Below are 24306 nucleotides of genomic sequence, written 5' to 3'. Positions count from 1 at the left end.
TACAGCCTTTTGAGTAAGTTAGCTGGCCTCTGATACTATTCAGTATCTCCTCCCCACAGCAGCCAGAGTGATCTCTCCAAAATACAAATATGATCACGTCATGCCCCTGATTAAAAATCCTTGAGTAACTTCCCATTGCAGATAGGCAAAAGACCAAAATCCCTAAAAGTCCTCTAAGACCTTGCACAGTCTGACTCCTTCTCAGCTCCTCTGCCATACCTCTCACTCCCCTCTTCCTCATTTTCCAAACATGCCTTCTTCCAGCTATTAAATACTTGAATGTACCAGATGCCTTCCCACCCCAGGGTCTTTGCAACACTTCTCCCACTCCTCATCCCCTGTTTAACTCCTATTGAAAGGAGTTAAACAAAAAAGATCAAAGCTCACACATCTGTTTTTCAGAGGCATCTTGAGATCTCCTGACAAGTTCAGGTTGTTTATTCCTTAATGCTTTCATATATCAGTTTGTAATATTTTATTAATTTGATTATGCCTATTTTCTCATGAGTCTGTAAGCTCTGGAGATCAAGGATTATATCTGCATTTGCTTATTCAACCTGACAAATCGCATAAACATATCTGTGTGAATAAATGAATGAATTTCCCACATTCTGGGACTTCCCAGAATTTGATCATCATCACAGACTCTGGGCTGCAGTGGGGCCTCAAGCCTTGCCATATTCTCACTTTTTAGGGGTCTCGGAGACTCCAATGTCATCCTGAGGTGGAGTCCAAGTCTTCTTAGAAACCACTGATCTCTACTCATTCTGTCTGGCATACTCAAGAGCCCATTCTTGGGCACACAGGACAACTGAACAGGATTGGAGGGTCCTCCATAGGTCTGAGCCAGCTCCCACATAGGGACCCTGAACAGGTAAGTAAAACCTGCCTAGACAGTCTAGCTAGACATGAAGAAATCAGAGGGGCCCAAAATGATTATTATTTTCTCAGTGACTACTGGCTGGGCTTATGATGACCCCTCTTGGTGTTTTTCATTTTGCATGGCTATTTTCAGTAGCTGTATCATTAAAATACACAAGTCTATAATTATGGGGATGCATATCCTCATCCCTCAAATATGTACTGAGCATGGACAATATTCCCGGTCCTGTGCCACACACTCAGTTACAAAGGCGGCCAAAGCTCAATTCCTGTCCTCAAGGTGCTCTTCCTGGTGGAAGAAACAGACATGAAAATAGAAACTTACTAACAGAGAAAGGAGCAAACAGAACACAGAGAAGGAAGTGATGGCCTAGAGATGGGGAGGGCTTCTCAGAGGAGATGACATGGGCTCATAACAGAAAAAGCACTTGTTTCCCCGAGGTAAGGTATGCTTGCAGGTTCCTTAAGATGACCCAGGAGGGAAGATGAGCATCCTCAACAGTTACACACAAACATATTCACCTTGGTCTCTGATGCTTGTAGTGAAAATAAATAACTGAAAATAGGCCCGGCGCCCTGGCTCATGCCTGTAATCCCAACACTTTGTTTGTTTGTTTGTTTGTTTGTTTGTTTGTTTGTTTGTTTGTTTTTAATCCCAACACTTTGAGAGGCCAACATGGGAGGATTGCTTGAGCCCAGGAGTTCAAGGCCAGCCTTGGCAACAAAGCAAGACCTCATCTCTATTAAAATAAAAAGAAAACATAAAATATTGAAAAACGGCCAAAAATAAGCTGCAAACCACCATGGCACATGTATACCTATGTAACAAACCTGCACACTCTGCACATGTATCCTGGAACTTAGAGTAAAATAAAAAAATTTTAAATTAAAAAAATGAAACTAAATAAACTGAAATTTTATGGAAAAATACAAAACCCCAGACTAGATACAATCAGTTTCTTTTTGTGGGAAAATGAATTTATATCAAAGTTTTCATAGGGGTTCTATAACCACAGAATGTAGTTAATTCCCTGCCAAGTAAAACCTAGATACTTCCAAAATGCTGCTATTGTACACACCGCAGAACAGAGCAGCCAAAATGGTAGTGGTATGGGTTGAGAAGATAAAGAATTAAGAAAAGCAAAGAGGAAGGGGAGAGGAAAAGGAGAATATTATTTCCTTGAATGATGATCACTCCTTTTATTAATAACTTTCTGTTCTTATTAAAGAGATGTCCCAAACCTCTGGGCTTTCCCAGAATTTGGTACCACTGGTACACTGACCTATCCTCATCCTGCCAATGTGAGGAAACCTAGAGAGACTAGTAAAATGCCCTACAGAGCAGCAAACATGCCAGTGGGGCTGGCTGTGAACTTTCACTTTGGTGTGTTCTTTGATTTCATTTGGTGTGAAATATTGAGATTTCTCCTCAGATATCCCAGTGCCTTGCAGCTACACTGGATCTATAAATCTTTATCTGGGCTAGATTGAACCATTTTCATTTATGGAGTTGTTTTTAATCAGAGCAAGAGTAAAACTTTTGCCCTGTACAAAAGAGTCAGCTGTAAACTGAGCCATTCTGCTTCAGCTTTCTGCTTCTCCTCTGAAGTTGTGTCTCTTCTGAGAGCTCTGGAATAAAACAGCTGCCATAGTCATATCACCCTTCCATATTTTCCTCTTTGTATTAGTCAGCTCTGCTATGGTAACAAACAGTGCCAGGACCTCAGTGGCTTACAGCAATGAACATTTACTTTTTGTTCCCGTTTTTACTACCAACTGGCTGCTGAGCTCTGCTCCCTGGCTTCCCATTCCAGAGCCCAAGATGAAAGATAAGCCACTATTTGGGACACACTTTTTTTTCTGACAGGATCTTGCTCTGTTGCCCAGAGGCTGGAGTGCAATGGTGCAATTTCAGCTCACTGCAGCCTCAACCTCCTGGGCGATTCTCTCACCTCAGCCTCCCAAGTAGCTGGGACTATAGGTGTGCATGCCACCATGCCTGGCTAATTTTTGATTTTTTTTTTTTTTTTTTTTTTTTGTAGAGATGGGGTTTTGCCATGTTGCCCAGGCCAGTCTCGAACTCCTGGGCTCAAGCAATCCACCTGCCTTGACCACCCAAAGTGCTGAGATTATAGGCGTGAGCCACCACACCCCTCCACACTGTTTTTATAACAGAAGAAAAACAACAAGAGAAATGCTAGCAGAAACTCAAGATACTTCTTAAAACTTCTGCTCAGACACAGCAGACATCATGTCCACTCACATTCATTGGCCAAAACCCTTCCATGGTAAAGCACAAAATCAACGAGACAGGGACTCACACCTTTCCCACAGAAGGCGCTGCAAGACACATAGCAATGGGTAGGAAGCAATAGCCCTTTTTCATGGAAGGAAGGATCAAATACTTCAGAATAATAATTATAACCTGCCATACCCTTTAACTCCGCCCATGTAATTTGTCTCCATCCTGGGGAGTTTCTCCTGCTGTCAACTAAAAAGGAATTTAAAATGATTTTTTTTCTTCTTAGAATTCTTCTGGGGCAACATTTGCCCAATTATTCTTCAGAATGTCACCATCCCTCAAGATGTTAACAGTGGTTGCACAATTTAAAAGAATTCCACCATCAGATAATTTTGGCAAATGCTACATATTAATAGCCTCCTCTTAATATTTACAATTCTTATTACCACATTAAATGCTCTGAGAACCCCTGCTGTAAAGATACCTATTTAACGTGGGATTGGAATCACAGAATTCTTTTTGTAATGGCACAGCCATTAAGACTCGTGAAATTCTATAGGCAAATACTGTCCCAAAGGATTATACGGGATTCAGTCAGATAGATTCCTGCTGTTTCCTCATTTCTGTGCATCCAGACTGAAGGATACCTAATGACATTGAGAGGAGCTATGCATAAGGCCAATGGGTCTGTACAGGCCTCAGAAAGAAGGCTTGCATTTTTTGCTAAGACCAAACTCAATGTCAGAAACCTGAAAATGCTATTCAGATACTACTCTTTGTCTACTGAATTAAGTAAAAACACTTCAGACTGTCTTTTGTTCCTTCCTTTCTTTCTGCAACAAATATATCTTGAGTCCTACTAGGTGCCAAGTACTGTGCCAGGCATTGAGTACATGGTGTGAGCAAAACAGACATGCACCCGGCCCTGTGGACTTACCAGTTTAAAATAAGAGTAGACAGACACAAGACAAGCATATGAGTAAACAGCCAGTGATCATACAACCTCCCAGTGGTTAGCTACACTGCTGGCCACCCATTCCTCTTGGAAATGCTTTCCACGCTTAGCTTGTGAGACGCCACTCTTGGCTGATTTTCCTCTTCATCACTGGCTTCTCCTTCTGTCCCACTTGCTGGCTCTTCCTCCACTATACAGCTTCTAAATACTAAAGCAGCCAGGGCCCTTGCCTGGGTCTGTCTTCTCTTGTCTATCTCTCCCTAGATGATCTCATTCACCCTCGCAGCATTAATTTCACATATGTGCCCATGACTCCCAAATTTATATCTCCAGTGCAAAACTCTCCTCTGAGGATATAATCTTCCCCCAATTGAACCACCTTAGCACTTACCACTCGAGTTATTTCATGTGTTTTCTCTGTTGCCATGATTGTTTGCATACTTCCTTCACCCTCTTCCTAATTTATAAACCCCTCGAGGCGGGGATCCTTGGTCTGTTTCATCTTCAGTTTCCGTAGTGCATTGCAGAGTAACTGTTTAATATGCGATTATTGAATTTAATGTTTGAACTGAATTTCTGCTGTAGGGATCACCGAGACACAGATGTAATGAAAGGGAATATTTTATTTAAAGAAATAATGCCTCATCCTTCTGTATTTCCAAATGAACAACCTCAAATGAGAGAACACAGCTACATACATTAGCATGAGGTGAATACTTACGTTTAAAAATACTAAATCGAGCCAGTATCATCCCTTGTAGTCACAGCAGCTGCTGCAAAGGTTTTATAAATTGCCTACGTTCCCGCACCCCATCTGGCAATGCTGGCGTGTTACAGCCGTGGATGACTTACTCTTCACAATAGCCTTCACTTGCATCTATTCCCTACTTTAAAATAAAAAGACAAAAAGAAGCTGCCAAGGGGCTTGCCTAAAGTGCTCCCACCCAACCAGAGTACAATTCAACCACATAATGCTGCCTCCTCAGCATTTAGAGGATTAGATTCAGGGCCAAAAAGGAGATCAGAAGAGGAAGGCCCCCTGGATTGCAGAAAGGTGTTTCACCATCAGTTCTAATAATAGCATGTGGCAGCTGCACTTCTGGTCCTTCCTCTGCATTTTATTAATCCCATTATTTTCTAAGCCTCTCCCAAGGCCTCCTTTACCAGTCAAAATCAGCCAAGGTTTCGTATGCCCCTAGAAGAAAAGAGGACCTAAGTATAGAACCTAAGTATCAACTAGAGAAAAGCCAAGAGCCTTTTCGTGCTGGATGATCCATCTGAGTCCGGGTTCCTGATTGCCACACAGGGAGGCCCTGACTATAGTGTGGACATTGGTTCCTTTGCACAGCTCCCTCATGTGTATATACAGAGGCTGCTTTTTCTCATCTTGTTTGCCCTAAAACATTTTTTGACTTAGCCTCCACGTACTTGAAACTTAGGAGTTTAACCTGTCAAAATCAGAGGGAAATTGACCAAACTGCATCTCTTTCACAAAAACAAACATTTTCCAACTGCCGTGGCATTTTAGACTGTATTTTCCCTTTCTGCTAGTTTTGCTTCCCTATTGCATTTCCCTGGATAAACATCTAGTTTGTGCCATAATATTTATTAACAAGGAGTCCTCTGGGCAGAGGGTGGCATTAGGAATTTCTGCTTGGCATTTGGTATGCTGTCCAGCTGAGTCCCCAACCATGTTGTGAGTCAATGCGAACACAGCAGGTTTCAATAAAGGCAACAGTTATCTGAGCAGGCTGCAGCTGTGACTCTCAGCTCAGCCTCTGGGTCACCAATCTGGGACGTGAGCTGGCACCTTGTTAAAAAAGGTATTCTGACAGAGAGATGGCTGTCAATGGACTCTTCCAAAAATTCTCTTTCCCTGGGTTCTTCTAGTCCATCTCCTTGGCATGTGCCATTCCCTACGCATCTTTTGTTAGACTGTATCTCTGGTTTCTCACCACAGCCTGGGCGCTGCTGATGGGCTAGATTGATACCGTATGCTTTGTCATGCACCGTGATCCCACTCACAGTGTTATTCCAGTGGGATAGATGCTGAGATTGTTCACCATGCAAGAGGAATCTTGCTGCACATAGTATTTTCTTTGCACTCCTTTGGTAACTTCCCAAGTTCCCACAGTCACTACTCAGTTATGCATGTGTGCTAACTCATGCTCAGACTACTTTGCAATTAGAGCCCTGCCAATTGGATAGCTTGTATTTCTATTCAATAATCTTTTCATTCACTCATGCTAAACATTCATTACATAGCTCAATGTTAAGAGCCCTTTAACTTGTCATATACATGATGAATATAACAGCACTCGCATTCTAAACTAGGCTTTAACACAGCGGTACAATGGTGATTATAGAACAACCACTCTGAACTGTGGCTTCTCTAGCTGTGGTGAATGTGAAACCCCGTCTCTACTAAAAATACAAAAAAATTAGCCGGGCGTGGTGGCGGGCGCCTGTAGTCCCAGCTACTCGGAGAGGCTCAGGCAGGAGAATGGCGTGAACCCGGGAGGCGGAGCTTGCAGTGAGCCGAGATTGCGCCACTGCACTCCAGCCTGGGCGACAGAGCGAGACTTCGTCTCAAAAAAAAAAAAAGAAAGTGTATTTACTCTAGTCCTTGCCCCTTTACCAGTCCCCACACACTACCAAACTCAATATAAACCCCACATAACCAGCAAGAATATCTGAGGCGTGCAGGTTATAGCAATGGGACAGCAGCAGATGCATAGTGGGTGAGGTTCCCGGGACATGACCAGGACACTGGTTTATAGTGGCCCAAGCTGCTGTAAGTCTAAGATCCCACTCAAATACTGTACTCACTTTCCCACTTAATGGTTTAGGAACTCTTTTCTAGCCCCCAAAGCTACACTCTGAGCCACTTTTTTTTTAAACCTACACAGCTGCCTTCCCAAAAGTATCCTGCAGTGCTTCCATGTTCCTCTTCCACTGTTTCCTCAGTTAGCTCTGACTCCATGTTTTGGCAATCTTTCAGCCTCATTCCTTTTTCCTCGCAATCTGTAATAAAACTAAGAAAAAAGTAGTAGGTATATTAGCTCAAGAATTTGGATGTACCTGTGGAACTGTTGCGTGATGCAAGTTTTTGTCAATGGCTATGGGAGCCCCTGGCATGGAGGGCCATGCCCACCACCCCTCTCCCAAGGGAAAGAGGACAAGTCCCCATCCGTCTGTCTTCTCCCCTCCTCTGGCATCACAGACCCACCCCAGTAGATAGGGTCATCTCATTGTCTCCCATTGGAGGTGGAGTGGGGGAGGGTCTCACTCCCAGAGATGCTCCTATAGCTTTCTCCTCTCCCTTGGATTGAAGGATGAAGGGTAGTTATTTGCTTCCCCATAGGAGATGAAGCAGGGATTTTCCCTAGGGTTCTGGGAGGGCCCACCCTTGTCACCACCCTGTGGTGCCCCAGGGGTAATCGTCCAACTGAAGGAATGTAAGATCTATGTAATAAAATCTTAATTCCACAGAAGTATGATTCCAGCCACAAAATTTGAGCTCTCTATAAACACTAAACACTCTACATTTCCATAAGTCCACCACCAAAGGAGAAGAAAACAGCATTTATACTCTCTCTAACACTGAGCTATCCCCTCAGCCTACTCCCAACCAAGAACCTTCAGCAAAATTCTTTGCTCCATTTTAGAGGAGGAAAGCGGGAAGTGCTTTTTCTTGTATGCGGAGACTACAACAAAGGGGGCGGGGCTCCTGTTCAGGCCCCTTTAAACTAATTTTCCATCTGCTCCCAATCCAGGTTTTTCCAGTTTTACCTCTTTATTGGGATATTGTTGAATGGAAGTACATAATTACCATTGTTTTATTTTTTATAAATGGGCTTCTACCAACAAAAACATAGGATTAGTCTATTATTAGCATGAAAACCTGTGTCGTGGCTTCTCCAAGTTTTATGTGAGGACCAGCACACCCCCACTGTCTTCCAGCGAGCAGAACAAATCAAAGAGGATTTCCAGAGACAGCAATAACTTTACATTCCACCCACTGCTCTCCCTGGGGCAGCAAATCTTCACTGTGAAACCTGCAATTCCAAGAGAGCAGGAAGCAATCTATCTCCCTCCAAAAACAAGTTGCCATTTCAGGGAACTGGATACATTTTCACTCCTAATGGTAGGTCTCCTTGGATTAGTATGGTCGGCCATGAGCCTGGGAATTGTAAGACAAAAACAGAGGAAGGAAGGAAGGAAGGAAGGAAGGAAGGAAGGAAGGAAGGAAGGAAGGAAGGAAGGAAGGAAGGGAGGGAGGGAGGGAGGGAGGGAAAAAGAATGCAAAGTTGAAATATAGCAAGAACCCATTACTCTGTGAGTCCGGTGCACTACAGGCTTGGTTCCATCTCTCACACACACACAGTGATGTCCCAATGTAAGGAATCCCAGCTAGTGGGCTCCCCAGCTGAATTCTACCTCTCAGAAGGGAGCTGGATAGGACAAAATTTCTATCTGAAAGGTCAGGGCAGGATTAGGAGGAGGAACCAAGAACACAGACCTAGCCCATTTCATCTAGCACAGAAGGACCCAGAACACCAGGTATGATAGCACCTAGCAAATATTTACTAAGCACCCACTAAGTGCTCAGCACTGTTGAAAGAGATCAAGGGAACAGGAAGATGGTTGGTGCTGATCTAAGCAGACCCGTGTGCCCTCTGGTTTGTAAGAAGTGAGCAATCACCAGGCAGGAAAGGCGCTGGGGGGGGTCCGTGCTGGTCATAGAGAAAGGACAAGGAGCAGAAGACTGCCGACCCCGATGCCACAGCAGGCCCTATGGTCACAGGTGACACCTCTTCCTTGTCCCCTCAGTACAACAGTGTATAAGCCTTACTGTCCTACAATTCCTCTTTTTGTTACACAGTGGCTTTCAACCCTGGCTGCACATCAGAATTATCTAAGGAAGTTTTTAAAATCCTGTTGCCCAAAACCCACCCCAGACTAATGAAATCAGACTCCGTGGGAGTGGCACCTAGGCTTCAGTAGTTCTTAAAACTCCCCAGGTAGTCCCAGTGTGGGGCCAAGATTGAAAACCACTGCATGGAGGTAATTGTCCTAATTACCTCTCCAGCTTTTCTCTGCCTCTACATTCCTCTTATCTAAGCTGTTATACTGCCTTTTTATTTTTAGTTTGTTCTACTTCGTCCTTTCAGTAGATAATTCGATAATACTCCATTAAACCTTTTTTCATGCTTTAACTTTGCTTTTTCTCATTTAATTTTCATTGCCCACTCTACTTACTCCCTCTTCCCATTATGTTTGTTTTGTTTTGTGTTTTCTTTAATCCAGCATCAACATTTGCAGGGCACTTGATATGGACAGAATATGACAGCAGGCACTTAACTGCTGCTAAAAATTACATTTAACGCAGTAATGTTTTTTGTTAGATCCTGTGCCATGGCTACAGGCTCTTGTCTTATGGAAGATTGGCATTTTGGCTTCTTCCTTGGAAGCAGCTGCATTGCTGTATAAATTTAAGATCCAAAATAAGTATATTACAATAAAAAATAAAAGAAGCATTCACAAATACGAGGGAAAGAAGGATTAACAGCAGTCCGAAGCTAAATATCAACATCACCCCTGCCAAGCTCTTGGCCTCATTGTAGGGGGAAGATGCTGCCATGTGCAGCAAAAAGAGAAAGGGCCCAGACTGCATGTACAACTAATGAGGCTGTTCTCTGAGGACAGGGCATTTGCTGATTTAGACTCATTTCCTCAAGGTCCTCAAGCAAGCCCGAGAATACATAGGCCAGTCGCTGAGACAGTGAAGGTTGAGATGTGGAAGAAAGGGCCAAGAGACTGTCCCAGAAGCAGAATGCTTCAGTCCTCCAGGGAAGCTTTGGGGGAGATCTGCTCTCTTGTCCTCCTACAGCTCAGCTGAGAGCAGCCCTGGAGCCTCAGAACCACAGGCCCTGTAGTTCCCTGGGTCTGGCAAGCCCCTGAGAGACCAAATCACTGTCCTCCCCACAGATCCAGCCCAGCACTGAGAACACCATACAAGCCAGAGGATGCTTGCCAAATAGATGCATGAACGAACGAATGAATGAATGAATGACTCCTCTGATGAAGTTGTCCTAGGGAGAATTTGTGGGAATACTGAAAAGGAGGATGGTCCCCATGCTGGTACCCCAGTCCTTGATACTTTGATGTGGCTTTTTAATTTCTCTGTCTTCCTTTTACCTTGATGTATTTATTCTCTAGCAATCTATTTGCTTATTTATTTATTTACTTTAGGAATCAAGCCAGACACCTTGTTGGAGCAACAAGAGCTAGAGACATTTCTTCCTTTTAGAAGAAGCAAAATTTTTCAGTGCCAACTGACAGGGAAGAAGATGTATAATTACACTATGTGCTGGTAAAGAGGACCCGAGACAGCTTTCTGATTTTCATACATCAACAAGGAGACGTCTATGGCCCTGGTCTCCAGCACACCTTTGTTGGTAGAGTTGAGAATTCAACCAGCCAATTCTTCCCAGAGATTCTCAGAGCCACATTCAGAGAGCAGGAGACTAACAAGTGCTGCCCTATCCATGGTGGCTCCCCTTGGCCTCTAGGTAAGTCACATACTGAAACCTGCCCCTCCCACCTTCCACCCTGGTCAGCTAATCTAGGTTAGTGCAGGTCTAACTTAGATTACAAGGCGTGCTCGTGTGCATAATTTCATGACCACCAACAACCACATGGGACAATCGCATCCCCATTTTATTGTCCAGGAAACCGAGGCCTGGTGTGGTAAGTGACTTGCAAGTAAGAGGAGGAGTGAGATGTAAACCCAGATTCCAGAATCTGAATTCAGTGCTCTGCACTGCAGCATAGCTGCCTCTTGAGGACTAGAGTGGGCAGTGTGGAAGTGGGAATCCCCAAGTTCCCAGGCCTCTTCCAGCCCAGTCTTCTATGTAAAATTTTTCTTTTCCAGGCTTGTCTGAGCAGAGGTAGGGTGACCCTGCCACCTGTTCCTCAACAGTCTGTGCAAATTCAAAGAACTAGAGTGTGAATTCAAGGAACTCATTTGAAGAACAGGAAAAGCAACTCTGTCTTTGAGGTTATGGAGAAATGAAGGTTGAAACATGGATCAGAAGACTTGCAAAGGCCCCTTCCATCCTCAACTCTTCCATTCTGTTCCCAATGAGGCCCAAAACATAGCTTTCTCCATCACTCTTTAACCTGTTGGTTGATTTGTCTGGTGCACCCAACCAGCACCGTGGCCCTGAAAATAAAATATTAATTACATCAACCTTACAGCCATCTGATGCTGATAGAAAGGCAGGAAGCACTTGTGGCAGTTTGCATATCAGGGTCAGCAGTTCCTTTCTTAACCCTCCTCTGTCTGGCAAGGCTAAGGGAGCAGACGTTCCTGCAATGACCTGGCCTGTCTTTAGAGCTGCAGCCCTAAGAGCTGGTGTTCTTCCTGTGGCTATGGTCTTGGCACCGAGCTCCTTCCTGCTCTTCTTTTGCTCTTGTGTGTAGCGGACCACAACATGCTTTCAGATCAGACATCCTGTGGGCAGAAGAAATTATTTCACTTCAATAAAAATTTTTGAAGACCAGTATGGGTTCAACGGGTGCTTTTGGGGGATTACACCAGAGATAAGAACAGACTAAATCACACGCGTGAGGCAGCATTTACAAATCATACAACACAACATGCAATAGCAGCTTCCGAGTTTCTGCGGAGGAGGGGCTAAGGACAGCAACCCGGTTGGAAGATGCCTCAGGAACTTGCCTTGAGGCTGTATTTTCATAGCACATAAGATTGGGAAAGACATCAAAGAATGGGAAACCTTCCATTCTGGAGAGATGGAGATTATAGGGGAGAATGGATAAAGCCCCCAAAAACACTCTTTCCTCTCCTACTAACTGTTCAAGTCTCAGGTATCATTTGTATGACAAGGAGAAAATTAACATCGTTAAGCAATGAGCCAAGTGTTTACAAGTATACTTTCATTTATTTCTCACAGAAATCCTATGAGTTATCTTCTCCTCTTTCACGGAGTATAAAAAAATTAGTTTTTCCTAGAAATCACATGAAGGGACAGACATCCCCTTGGCAGGACCAAGGAAGCTGTGGCCTAATTGCTGGCCTAGACACAAAGGAATGACGGAGCACAAAGAACACAGCCTGCACAGGGCCGGAGGAGGGTTGGGTCCTAGGGCAGAGCCCTGGTGGATGTTTCTGCCTTCCACCTGGGCACCCCGAGACACGCTGTGTTTTTGTTGAAGTTCTATCTTGTCCTGCCACAGGCCCAGGCCAAGCTGACTGCTCCTGACCTGGTGAAGCACTAACCACACTCTGCCCCAAGCTCCCACCGCATCATCACCTGTCCTCTCCTGTACTGTCTTCTACCTCTGGCTTTGATTTATTGTTCACACCAGCTCTGTCTCTTAGTCAGGCCTAGAGGAAGGTCGTTTTTGGCCATTAACAATAAATTCTTAAAATTCCCTCTAACCGGTGGAAGATATAAATCACAGTCATAAACATAATACACATTCTTGGGACTTTTCAAAATGACTTCCTGAGTAATTTGAGATAGTTCAACAATAATTATCTAGAAAGACAGGCTTATTTGAGCCCTGCTAACTGCTCTTTTGATATTAATACAGCTTTAAGCCCGCTATACTTCTTTCTGCCTCAAGGCTTTTTTAACACATGTCCTCATTTGTTACTTAGAATGTTACTTCCCTACCCATGCCCCATACCTGTTTCAGGCAGGGTCCCAGCAGGAGACAGGGCACTCTTGGGGTGATTAGAGAGAGTTTAATAAAAGAGACTTTTACAAAGCTGTGGACAGGTGTTATGGATTGAACTGTGTCCCCCAAGGAAAGATATGTTGAAGTCTTAACTCTCAGTACCTTAGAATGTGACCTTATTTGGAAATAGGGTCACTGCAGATGTAGTTACCTTAAATGAGTTCATACTGGAGTATGGTGGGCCCCTAATGCAATATGACTGGCATTCTATATGACAGCCAAGTGAAGACAAAGACACACAGGGAGGGAAAACCACGAGACAGTGCAGGCAAACACTGGAGTGATGCAGGTGCGAGCCAAGCCAAAGACCATCAGAGTTTCCAGCAAACCACCAAAATCTAGGAAGAGGTGAGGAATGATTCTCCTACAGGCTTCAGAGGGTGCATGGCCCTGGTGACACCTTGATTTCAAACTTCCAGCTTCCAGAACTGTGAGACAATACATTTATATTGTTTTAACCACCCAGTTTGTGGTACTTTGTTAAGGCAGCTATAGGAAATTAATACAAAAGGGTTATGGGAAACCAAAAAGAAGGTGGTGAAACACCCAGGGCTGGCAACAAAGAACCGCTGCCATGCCGGGCCTGAAGCATGTAGGGGAGGAGCCTTTACTGAAACCTGCAGCTGTGGAAGAGGAGTTAATAGCTTCCAGTGGAGGAAGGCACTCTCCTCCTTCCCTCCAGTCTCCTGAAGGTGTCTCCATTGACCAACCCAAATGGGATGGAGAGCTGGTGGATGCTGCCAATTAAGGTCAGGCTCTTAGAGTAAGAAGTAGAGTGGATGTGCAGAGGCAAACAGAGTCAGTCTCAACTGCAATGCCACTTCCTCTTCAGGGAAGCCTTCCCTGACCTCCTGACCAAACCTGGCCTCTGTAACATGCTCCCATAGTCCTTTTGCTTCTGCAGAATACTTACAGCTGCAATGGAGGGATAACTTATGCAAATTATTAAGTGATGACTGGCTCTCCTGCTGCAACATAAGCTCCATGAAAGAAAAGACCGTGTCTGCCATTCATCAGTGGCAGACCCTGAATCCTCAGGGCCTGGCATGTAGTAAGAATGACTAAGTTTTATAGGATGTGCCAAGAACTAAGCAGCCCAATAGAAAAAGGTCAAGTATTTAAGTCCAAACAGATTGACCTTGGCAACTTTCAAAGAGCTATAGACAGCAGACAGCATTATATTCTGCTGGGGGACAGGGGTGCTGATGATATAATGTATAACGTCAAAGAACGTGACCACCTTGAGTACTTGCTGATAGTCCTCCAAGAGCAGTAGGCAGGATGGGCAGTTGCGCAAAGTGAGGTGAGACAGAGGTGGGTGGGGAGAGCAACTACTATGGGGTCAAGAAACTTGAGCTGCTCCTATCTGAATTTTTTTCAGGGCAGTCTGTTCCCAGCCACACTGGGGAACTTAAGAAAGCTTAGGTGAGTCTTTCCTCCACTAACCTGAGAATGTAAGTCCTGCATCCACCCTCCAACATGGAATGCCACCTTTGCTCTTGCCTTTTTGCTTACCAAGTGACCCTCTTCCCAGCTTCTGCTGCACTCTCTAGTTCCCATTATTAATTTACCTGTTTGATTTCAAAATTTCAAAGACTGACCTTTAAACTCAAAAGTGGAGGACCCAAAAATCCTAACCTCCCTTCTTTTGAAGTCCATGTAAACTTAGCCCGTCATAAGTTGGGATGTAGTGGTGGTTTCTAAGTTTTTTACAATATTTTGCTTTGTGTAATTTAACACAGGTAACCCGAGAACCCTTCAGAAAAGATAGATGAGCTCAATAAAGATCAGGAAACTCTGGCTCACATTTGGAAGACAATGTTTCATTGGATTGCTCTTTAACACATGGGTAAATCACCCTTATCCAACTTTGCCTAGAGGGAGTTTGCAGTGAACACAACAATCATTACAACATCTTCAGAGCCTTTGTGCACATACTATTGATCTCCTCATTTGGTGGTTCTTTTGATTACAGCTGTAAATATCAATAGTTCTTCTTGGTATTAACGATTAACATCACCACATAGTGTCTAACATGTACATCTAATCTGAAACTGGAGCAACAATATCAAATTTAACGTCTAGGGCAGGAAGCAGAAACCTTGTCATCAATTAAATAAGCTGCCTTAATCTCCTCTCAGTTGGCCTAACTTACCTGAACCACACTATCGGTCTTGAAGGTGGCACTGTCATCCCATTAGCAGGCAGCAGGCCCTGCGAGCCTCCTGTGATCAGGTAGACTTCTCTGGGGAATGAAACAACTGCTGATAGGGACTGACTTCCTCAGTCACAAGTGTTTCACAAGTGTGTTGGTTCAGAGGAGGGACCAGGCAGAAGGTGGTTGAGAGGCAGAGCTGCCCCTGAGTAAGCCATGCAGAGGATCTCCTCCCTCATCCATCTCTCCCTCTTCTGGACAGGTAAGGCAGGCCCCAGAACTTCGGCCAAGCAAGACTCAGCAGCAAAGAAACATCAAGTCTCCCAGGACCTTGTACTCCTTACTGGACCGTGCTCCTTACTCAATGACCTCAGCCCCCAGCCCTCACTGAGCCCCTCTCTTGTGTTTTTTCTCTCAGGAGTCATGTCAGCCATTGAGTTGGTGCCTGAACACCAAACAGTGACTGTGTCAGTGGGGGTCCCTGCAACCCTCAGGTGCTCCATGAAAGGGGAAGCGATCAGTAACTACTATATCAACTGGTACAGGAAGACCCAAGGTAACACAATGACTTTCATATACCGAGAAAAGGGCATCTATGGCCGTGGTTTCAAGGACAATTTCAAAGGTGACATTGATATTGCAAAGGACCTGGCTATACTTAAGATCCTTGCACCATCAGAGAGAGATGAAGGATCTTACTACTGTGCCAGTGACATCCACCCTGCTGCAGCTCTACTTCTGAACAGCTCAAAAACCACTGACCGGGCGCAATGGCTCATGCCTGTAATCCTAGCACTTTGGGAGGCCGAGGCGGGTGGATCACAAGGTCAGGAGATCGAAACCATCCTGGCTAATACGGTGAAACCCCGTCTCTACTAAAAATACAAAAAAAATTAGCTAGGCCTGGTAGCGGGCGCCTGTAGTCCCAGCTACTCAGGAGGCTGAGGCAGGAGAATGGCGTGAACATGGGAGGCAGAGCTCGCAGTGAGCCGAGATCGCGCCAGTGCACTCCAGCCTGGGAGACAGAGCAAGAGTCCCATCTCAAAAAAAAAACAAAAAAAAAACAACAAAAAACATTGCCATCCATGTAGAGCAGCAGTTCCAACAAGATCATGATTTTCTCTTGAATAAATAATTTAGGAAATAGGGACCAGAGAAAGCTAATGTTCCTAGCTTTCTTTCAGGCTCAGCCACTCAGCTTGCCCGTGCCCTCCCATGGTGCTCAGATAGGCAGCCCCCAGTGGGACAGAAGAGAAGAGAGATGGAGCCAAAGGAATGAATTGTAGCATCTACTGTGACAGTTTCTTGGAGCCACAGTGCTTACAGTATAGCATAGATTAGAGAGGCACCTTACAATTTACATCTATGGGTGACATCCAGTTTTTCCCCAGCCACATGCCTCTGAATTTACATGTTCCAGAGGAAAAGATGATTACTGACTGGATATTTTGTTTTGCTTTGTTTTGTTTTTTTTTCGTGAGACGGGGTCTTGCTCTGCCACCCAGGCTAGAGTGCAGTGGCGTGATCATAGCTCACTGCAGCCTCGCACTATTGGGCCCAAGCTGGATATCGTGTTTTGCTCTCCCTTTCTTCTCTATCTCTTTACTTCCACATGTGCTAGAAACAAAACATTGAAAAATTGCTTCCACTGGCACTTCCTTATCCTTCTTTGGACAGCTCAATTTAACACTGCACTTTTATCTTGAACAATGTGTTTTTCCAGATTTAGATGATTGACAGGGCTCTCTACTCCAAGGCTGAACCTGTGGCAGAAATTAGCCTTCCTTTTGTCCTCATCTAGAAAATCTACCGCTTACCTTATTAAATAGCCTCATAAGAACTTGTGGTGATCGATATGGTCAGTGACTTGACTGTGGTGATGGTTTCACAGATGTATAGGCATATCAAATTCATCAGATTAGGCACTCTAAATGTATACAGTTTATTTCACATCACTTATACCTCAATACGCTTGTAAAAATATTTGTTTAAACCCAAAATGGATTTTTTAGGCTTCATTGGACTACTTCAGGCAATGTCTACAAAAAGTGTTCCTCAACAAACCGCTCTAGTCAAATATCCTGTCTTCCACAGAAGTGCAAAGAGGCTGACAGGGCTTGCCACACCTTATTTGGTTTCAGTCAGCGCTTTTCACTGTTTCGCCAAGGGTCTTCCCAATCCTCTCTCCTCTCATGATTCTGCCTGAACTTTCATATATACATAATACATTTTTATATATATGTTATAATGTGTCATTGTTCCATGCATTTTAGTCATGACTGCCCCCATGAGCTCTTATCATTTATCTCCCCAAACAGCTATATTCTAAACCTTCAGAAAATCTCTCTTCTCTACTCTTCATCCCAAACTCACTCACTCTGACCTGATGCATGATCCCAACATAGGCCTGGAACCTGCCTTCTACCTTTCTGCCCCACCCCATTGGGCAGCTTCTTTGGTTGAACGTTCTGCAAGGCCCTGGATCTTGGCTCTGCCCTTGGACAAAGTCAGGTTCCCAAATCCCCATCCAGATACAGCACTCTGAGCTTCATGATCTTGGAAGGGGTTTGGACCCAGCCTTCCCCAGATGTATTTAAACAGAGGGCCTATCACGATTCATCAAGCCCACTGCCTGCCTCTCAGATCTAATTCTCCTTCTTTGAACAAATGATAGGCAAGAAGGTGGAGTGCATCTCCAACATGGAGAGGATACAATTATTCTCCCAGTCTGAAATCATGATTTGGAAAAAGAATGACATCTGGAAAACTGGTTATGCAGATGTCAAAGTTGTGGAGCCATGGTTTTATGACGCCTGCAAGATGGATTCCTAGTAAGACCCCCAGTGGCTCCCTCTAACAGAGACTGGGAAGAATGTCTCTAAGGAGAAGGAGGGGGAAAAATATCTGGACAAATCCATAAGACTGTATGTCTTCTGTATTAATAACTAATATCTGTTGAGTGCTTACTATGTGCCAGGCAGCACTCTAAGCACTTAATGTGTGTAATATGATTAATCTTCACAACAACCTTAGTATTTATTTTCTATTCTTGTCCTCATTTTACAAATGAGAACCCCAAGGCACAGAAAACCTAAAATACTTGCCCAAAGTAGCATAGCTAGTAAGGGAGGGTGACAGATTTCAGACTCTTGATGCTGCACCAGAGGCCACGGCATGTAATTTGGGGAGATGCAGGACCCATAGAGAAGGCCACCTTCAGGATGTGTCAGAACCAAGGGACAACAGGGGCTGTGCCGTCACCACCAAACCTGTTCCAACTGATACTCCGTGACCATCTGTCAAAAAACTGGGACAACAGAACAATGGTCCCAAATGACCTCTCAAGTGTTTTCTAACTCTGAGATTTTGTGATCCTGATATAAGCTTCACACTGTCTTCTAAAATCATCTGCATCTCTTCATCTGTAAAATGGGGATAATAAGAGTTCTACCTTCACTGTGTCATAAAATATATAATTAGAGAAAGTGAATAAATTGCATTGCGTATAGTAGCTATTTAATAAATGTTAACGTTTTATAAGAAAAAGCAAACTGCAAGGAAGAATAATTGAGAAGAAAGTGAACTAAATTACTGAGCACCAACAAAATGCAGCCACTTTACAGGTATGGACTCACTTACCCTATGACAACTCAGTGAGGTCATTATCATCCCTTCTGTTTTGCAAGTGAGGATACTGAGCCTCAGAGAGCTGGACAGCTTGCTTACAGAAGCAGAGCCAGGATCTGGATCTGACTTGAAGCTTGATTGTCCTGGCTGGAATACTGTGCTGGGAGCTGCGGGATGTCCTAAAGAAATACCTTACCTATAGCAACAAACATCTCAAGTAAGGGATGGCTGGGAACAGGTACATGAAGTCTGGTCATCTTTGCTCATGCAAAGATTGCTCTTGACTCCTTTGCCAGTTTCCAGATGAAGGGATAGTAAGTGAGGTCTTCAACTCCTTCCCCCTGCCTCCTCTCACCTGCTTTAAAACACCAATTGCAATTTCGGCTTCCAGGCTGTTCTCTTGAGATGGCTCACTCCCCTGACTGAAGGAAGACAGCTACTCCCCAGCCCACTGCCACTCACACTCCTGAGCACCACCCCTAGGTCAGCAGCTTTTCTCCTAGGGTACACCATGAGAAAGATGAGAGACTGGCCCACATATTCCCTTCTTCTGATGCTTGTCAAAGGTAGTCTCTTGTTGGACTACCTTAGAGTCTCGGGGTGCTCATGGATTCACTGCCTTTTCCTCTCCTTCTCAGGGGCTTGCCTGGAGTGGAAACTATAGGGGTCCAGCGCCGGCATAATGAGAGCTAGAAAAATTCCCTGGGTTTCTGTCAGGTCCATAGAGTTGGTGACTTTACCACCCACATATATCTTTGCTGTCAAGCAAAGTGTGCAAGTTTGTCTCTTCCATTGTCACCGACTTGTCACTTATACAGAGGCAGCAGTGGAGCTCGAGATCTGACCGCCACAGTTCTCTGCATTCAAAAGTGAGCACACAGCTACCAGAAAACACTGCAGTGGATTAAGGTGCGGGAGCCACCGTGTAAAGAACAGAAATTAATTTCTAACCCAATGTCTCTGCTTTAGTTAGGGTCTCAGTCCACTGCAGTGTCTTAAACAATACGTATTCAGTGATAAATTTTCCATAATGACAAGGTGAACAAACTCAGAATCAAGGCTCCTTTCCTATTCCGATTCAACACATTACCCTAATATATTAATTGAAATGATAGGATTATACAGCTTTTTTTTTGTCAGAGCACTTTATTCATTCTTTCAGTAAATACCATCTCTCATATCTGCTTAATTTTTCTCCACAGCATTTACCACTATTTGGCGTGCTACATATTTTACTTGTTTATGCTTTGTTGTCTGGCTTTCCACTGGAATACAAGGTCCTTGATGGCAGGGATGAGTTTTTATCTGTTTTGTTCGCTGCTTTAACTCCAGCACTTAGAATAACTTTGGCCCATAACAGACACTCAATAAATGTATTAAATGAATGAGTGAATGAAATACATATGAGTGAGTGCTACGTACCCTGCACTGAGCTGGATGCCAGGGACACAGTGGTGTACAAGGCTGGTGCGGACTCTGCCCTCTGAGATGTTCTATCCAAGCCTCATCTACCCACTAAAAAAATGCTATTGACCGTAACAAGATTTTCTAAAGAGTTGATTATAGAGTACTCTGGAACACCAAATAACTTACTCTTGGAGAGCAGACATCGAGGCTCCTGAGTGCATTAGATGTTAGCAGGGGCAAAATGAAGAAAATAGTAGGCTTTCTCTTTTCTCCACCTTTTCTCTCTCTTGAGTCCCAAGGGCCTCAGCCCTGAGTCTGAGGCTGTCAAAGAAAAGGCGAAACACTTCTGTTTTATTTCACAAAGGAATTTTGCAAAGCTTCTCTCCAAACAGACTTGCTGGGGCATGCTATTTCACAATGAAAAGCCACAATAACACAGTTTCCTAAACAAAAGAGCAATTCCTAACTCCCTCTCACTTTATCACCACCACCACCAAATGATTTTGGTATTCTTCAGGAATACAGAATCCACTGGATCTTTTTGGGCTTTTTAGCAATTTACACATCCACAAACACATACGTTTATGAGTGGTAACAGCGTACGTTCCAGTGCATGAAACACTGCAGGGATTCTCTGAAGGCGTGCCCTGGATGCTCCAAGGCTCCAAGACAGCCGTCAGCCAGTGAAACAGCATGCCACTCAGCATGCTCGACTTGATGGAAAAAAGACCCAGTGACAGGGCAAAGGAAGTCAAGCCAACACGCAATTGCTTGTATTAATTTAAATAAAGCCAGGTTCTCAAACTCCATGTTTAAATAAGAAATCTAACAATCATAAGTTTTCTTTTTACCTGCATGCATATGGAGAATAGAGAAAGTTTAAATTATCTTTCTGGCTTAAGGACAAAATTGCATGAGTATTTGTAACTTTCAGAAAAAGAAATGTCAGTCTAAATGTATTACTAGGGCAACAGATTATTAAGAAAAAAAACCCCAAAGTACAGTCTTTTGGAAATTAAAGTTGCTTTCATAGAATATAGCAGCATTCACTCAGTAACAATTCATTAAGTACCTCGTATGTGCCAGACGCTTTTCTAGACACAATGGAAGCACAGCTCTAAGAATCTCAGGAGCTGATATTTCAGTGGAAATAAACACAAAATAAAATAAGTAAAATATATGTCAGATGGAGATAATTGCCGTGGAGAGGAGTAACACAGCGGGGAGAGAGAGAGGGTTGTCAGCAGGCTTGGAGTAATTACAATTTTAAATCAGGTTGTCAAGAAGGGATACAATGAGAAGGTGACATTTCAGCAAAGGGCTGCGTGTAGGCAGGGAGCCCAATATTTGGAGTGTGGAGGTTTGCTGGACTCCCTCTGTTAGAAATAACATTTTCATGAACATTCTTAAGACATAATCGTACCAGCTTTTCAGTGGGTTGGGGAGATAAGGAGTCATTTTTTCTTTCTTATCTTGCTAAGAGCTCTTTCACAAGTAGTTCACACTTTCATTTTTCAAAAGCAAGCGATGAAATGCCATTAATTAGCACAAAGTGTGTTGGAGAGTGGACGCGAGGGTTCGGCAAGGAAGCAGTCTTGAAAAGACCAAACCTTACAACATGAACAGGAAGATGACAGCACCGATTACTGACAAACGGAAAATGGGGCATGGCATTTTGAGCCCTCTGCCTTGAGTCTCTCCCTAGTCACGTGACCACATTCTGTGGCCTGGTGAGTGTTTCTTCCCCAACCACAGAGATAAGAATACAAAGTGGTTGATGCATTTCTCTCACTGGTCCCCAGAGGACTCCACTCTAGCAGCCCTGGAAAAGAATCTGCAGCCTCATCTATACCTGCAGGTTGATGTGCCTCCCAAAAACGGTCTCACTCAATTGTGAAGCTGAAATCAATCATGTGTTCACCTCATTGGGGTTCTTGGTTTTTCTTTTCTGGCTTCTCCAAAAAGCCAATCATAGAGAAACCTGGGGACTGTGGAGCTACTATGGAGAAGGCTGGAGTGCCTTTACCATCCCTAGCTGAGCTTTAGGGATTCACCCTCCAGGACCTCTGAGTTGCTGGGATCACACGGCCTAAGGTAGGCCCTAGAGTCAGTTTCCGTCTTTACCTGCCACCTGACAGGAGTGAGAAGTTTTACTTAGAGGCAGTGAGAAGGAAAGTCAGCAGCCTCAGGGACAGTACCAAGGAGACACAGCCTGAGTGTGTGTTGTCAGAAGCTCTGTCACAGCCAAGGCCTCCTCGGGCATAAAGACTTCACTGTGTTTGCTTAACACCTGTGTTATAATCGTGAGTGATCAGTAAAGGATTAACTGCCTCAGTCTTCTAAAGAAATGAAGAAGGGTTTTATGCACCAAGTTCATAAATAAGGACACAGAAAAAAACCACAAAGGCCAGCATAGCTGCCTCTGTACGTTGAAATTAGAGAACTGGTACAATAACAATAACCCACCTCTGTAGTAAGAATCAACGTAAAATCTTTGAGTTCATAGCTAGTCCATTTCTCAGCATCAAAACCATCATTGTGCTTTCCGTATGGAGGATGTCCAGCCCCACATATGCACACTCGGAGTGTCACAGCAATGAGAAACCAATTATCATCAGGCTCCACCTCTTTGGTTGAAGACATAGAAACTGATGAATGAAGAAATTAAGTGACTTTTCCAACATCACACATATAGTGCAGATAGGTAAAGTGATATACTGTACTTCTGTCTCTTTCCTCCAATATCCTAGAAGTCAAGGGCTAAGAAAAGACGGAAAAGGTAAACCACGTGATCATGCCAAAGTGAAAGAAAAATGGCAGTGGAGTGTTCTCCACATTCCAGACGACTACCTCTTGTCATCTTCTAGGTGGCAATGTAGTCCAGGTAGGTAAAGCGATATACAAAAATAAATAGCCTTAATCATTCACAAAAATATTAATGTGTGTCAAATTTAAAAACAATAAATTGCAAATTGCCCCTAACTTTGGCAAGGTCCTTTCACCTATCTTAAAATGGACAAGTTTACAAATTCGGGCTATAAACTGCATATAAGTTTTTGTTGTTTTTTTTTTCCTTGAGACAGAGTATCACTCTTGTTGCCCAGGCTGGAGTGCAATGGCGCAATCTCGGCTCACTGCAACCTCCGCCTCCCAGGTTCAAGTGATTCTCCTGCCTCAGCCTCCCGAGTAGCTGGGATTACAGGCATGCACGACCATGCCCAGCTATTTTTTGTATTTTTAGTAGAGACGAGGTTTCACCATGTTGGCCAGGCTGGTCTCAAACTCCTGACCTCAGGTGATCCACCTGCCTCGGTCTTCCAAAGTGCTACGATTACAGGTGTGAGCCACCGTGCCCAGGCACATATGAGTTTTTATAAGTAAGCTATTTTAGTAGTGAAAAAAGCATAGGCTCTGGAATCAGAGACAAATAGAATCACAACCCCTCACTTAATAGTTCTGTGACCTTGAAAAATGTTGCTTTAACTTTTCTAAACCTCTATTCCCTTATCCATAAAATAAGAATAATAATTGCATAGAGTTATTATAATGATCAAATTAAATAATTGCTAGTAAGTACCTGAGTGACTACAAAGCAGAGGTGCTCAATAATACTAACTCCATTCCTTTCAGCGCCCGATGGTCTGCAGTAGAGTGGATTCACCCTCTACTCCAGACAGAAGGAGACAGAAAAGACAGAAAAGCTAGAATGGGAGAGAACATGGCCAATGACCACTAGCATTTTTCCAAACCAAGAAATCTAAAGTGCCTATCAGCACATTTTTTATAAAAATACCTCATCAGGAATGTTCTTCCCACACAACCTCTCTAAATCCTTTCCCTGAACTAATGATAGTGAAGGTCCCAAAGGCAAGACCATCACTGGGAGGGTCTAGCTCCCCAACAAGAGATGATGTCCTCATTGCCCTTCATTTGCAGAGATGAAGGTGACACAGGTCAATGTCAGCTTCACCAATAGTAACAGGGAGAGTAATTTTTTTTTTTGAAACAGGGTCTCACTCTATTGCCCAGGTTGGAGTGCAGAGGCATGACCATGGCTCATTGCAGCCTCAACCTCCCGGGCTGAAGTGATCCTCTCGCCTCAGCCTCCTAAGTAGCTGGGACTACAGGTGTGCAGCACCATGCCTGGGTCATTTTTTAATTTTCTGTAGAGACAAGATCTTCCTATATTACTTAGCCTGATCTTAAATTCTTGAGCTCAAGTGATGCTCCTGCTTTAGCCCCCTGAAATGCTAGGATTACAGGCATGAG

The 24306-nt window shown here is 43.9% G+C and overlaps 1 long non-coding RNA gene and 2 gene segments (V, D, J or C); 2 read left to right on the top strand and 1 right to left on the bottom strand.

The window, feature by feature from the left end:
- Positions 1–24306, top strand: part of LOC129489379 (T cell receptor alpha chain constant-like) — a 221157-nt gene that overhangs the window by 77480 nt on the left and 119371 nt on the right.
- LOC129489385 (uncharacterized) overlaps positions 1–24306 on the bottom strand; it is a 66193-nt gene that overhangs the window by 40862 nt on the left and 1025 nt on the right. The window lies entirely within an intron of this gene.
- The window catches only part of LOC129489378 (T cell receptor delta constant-like), a 43278-nt gene continuing 34153 nt past the window's right edge, over positions 15182–24306 (top strand). The window contains 2 exon segments of the C gene segment in view: positions 15182–15265; positions 15422–15718. Of these exon segments, the coding sequence occupies positions 15220–15265; positions 15422–15718 (343 nt within the window).

Source organism: Symphalangus syndactylus, chromosome 9 (genome assembly GCF_028878055.3).
Source record: "Symphalangus syndactylus isolate Jambi chromosome 9, NHGRI_mSymSyn1-v2.1_pri, whole genome shotgun sequence".
NCBI classification, from domain to species: domain Eukaryota; kingdom Metazoa; phylum Chordata; class Mammalia; order Primates; family Hylobatidae; genus Symphalangus; species Symphalangus syndactylus.
This window is presented reverse-complemented; position numbering and strand designations above follow the sequence as displayed.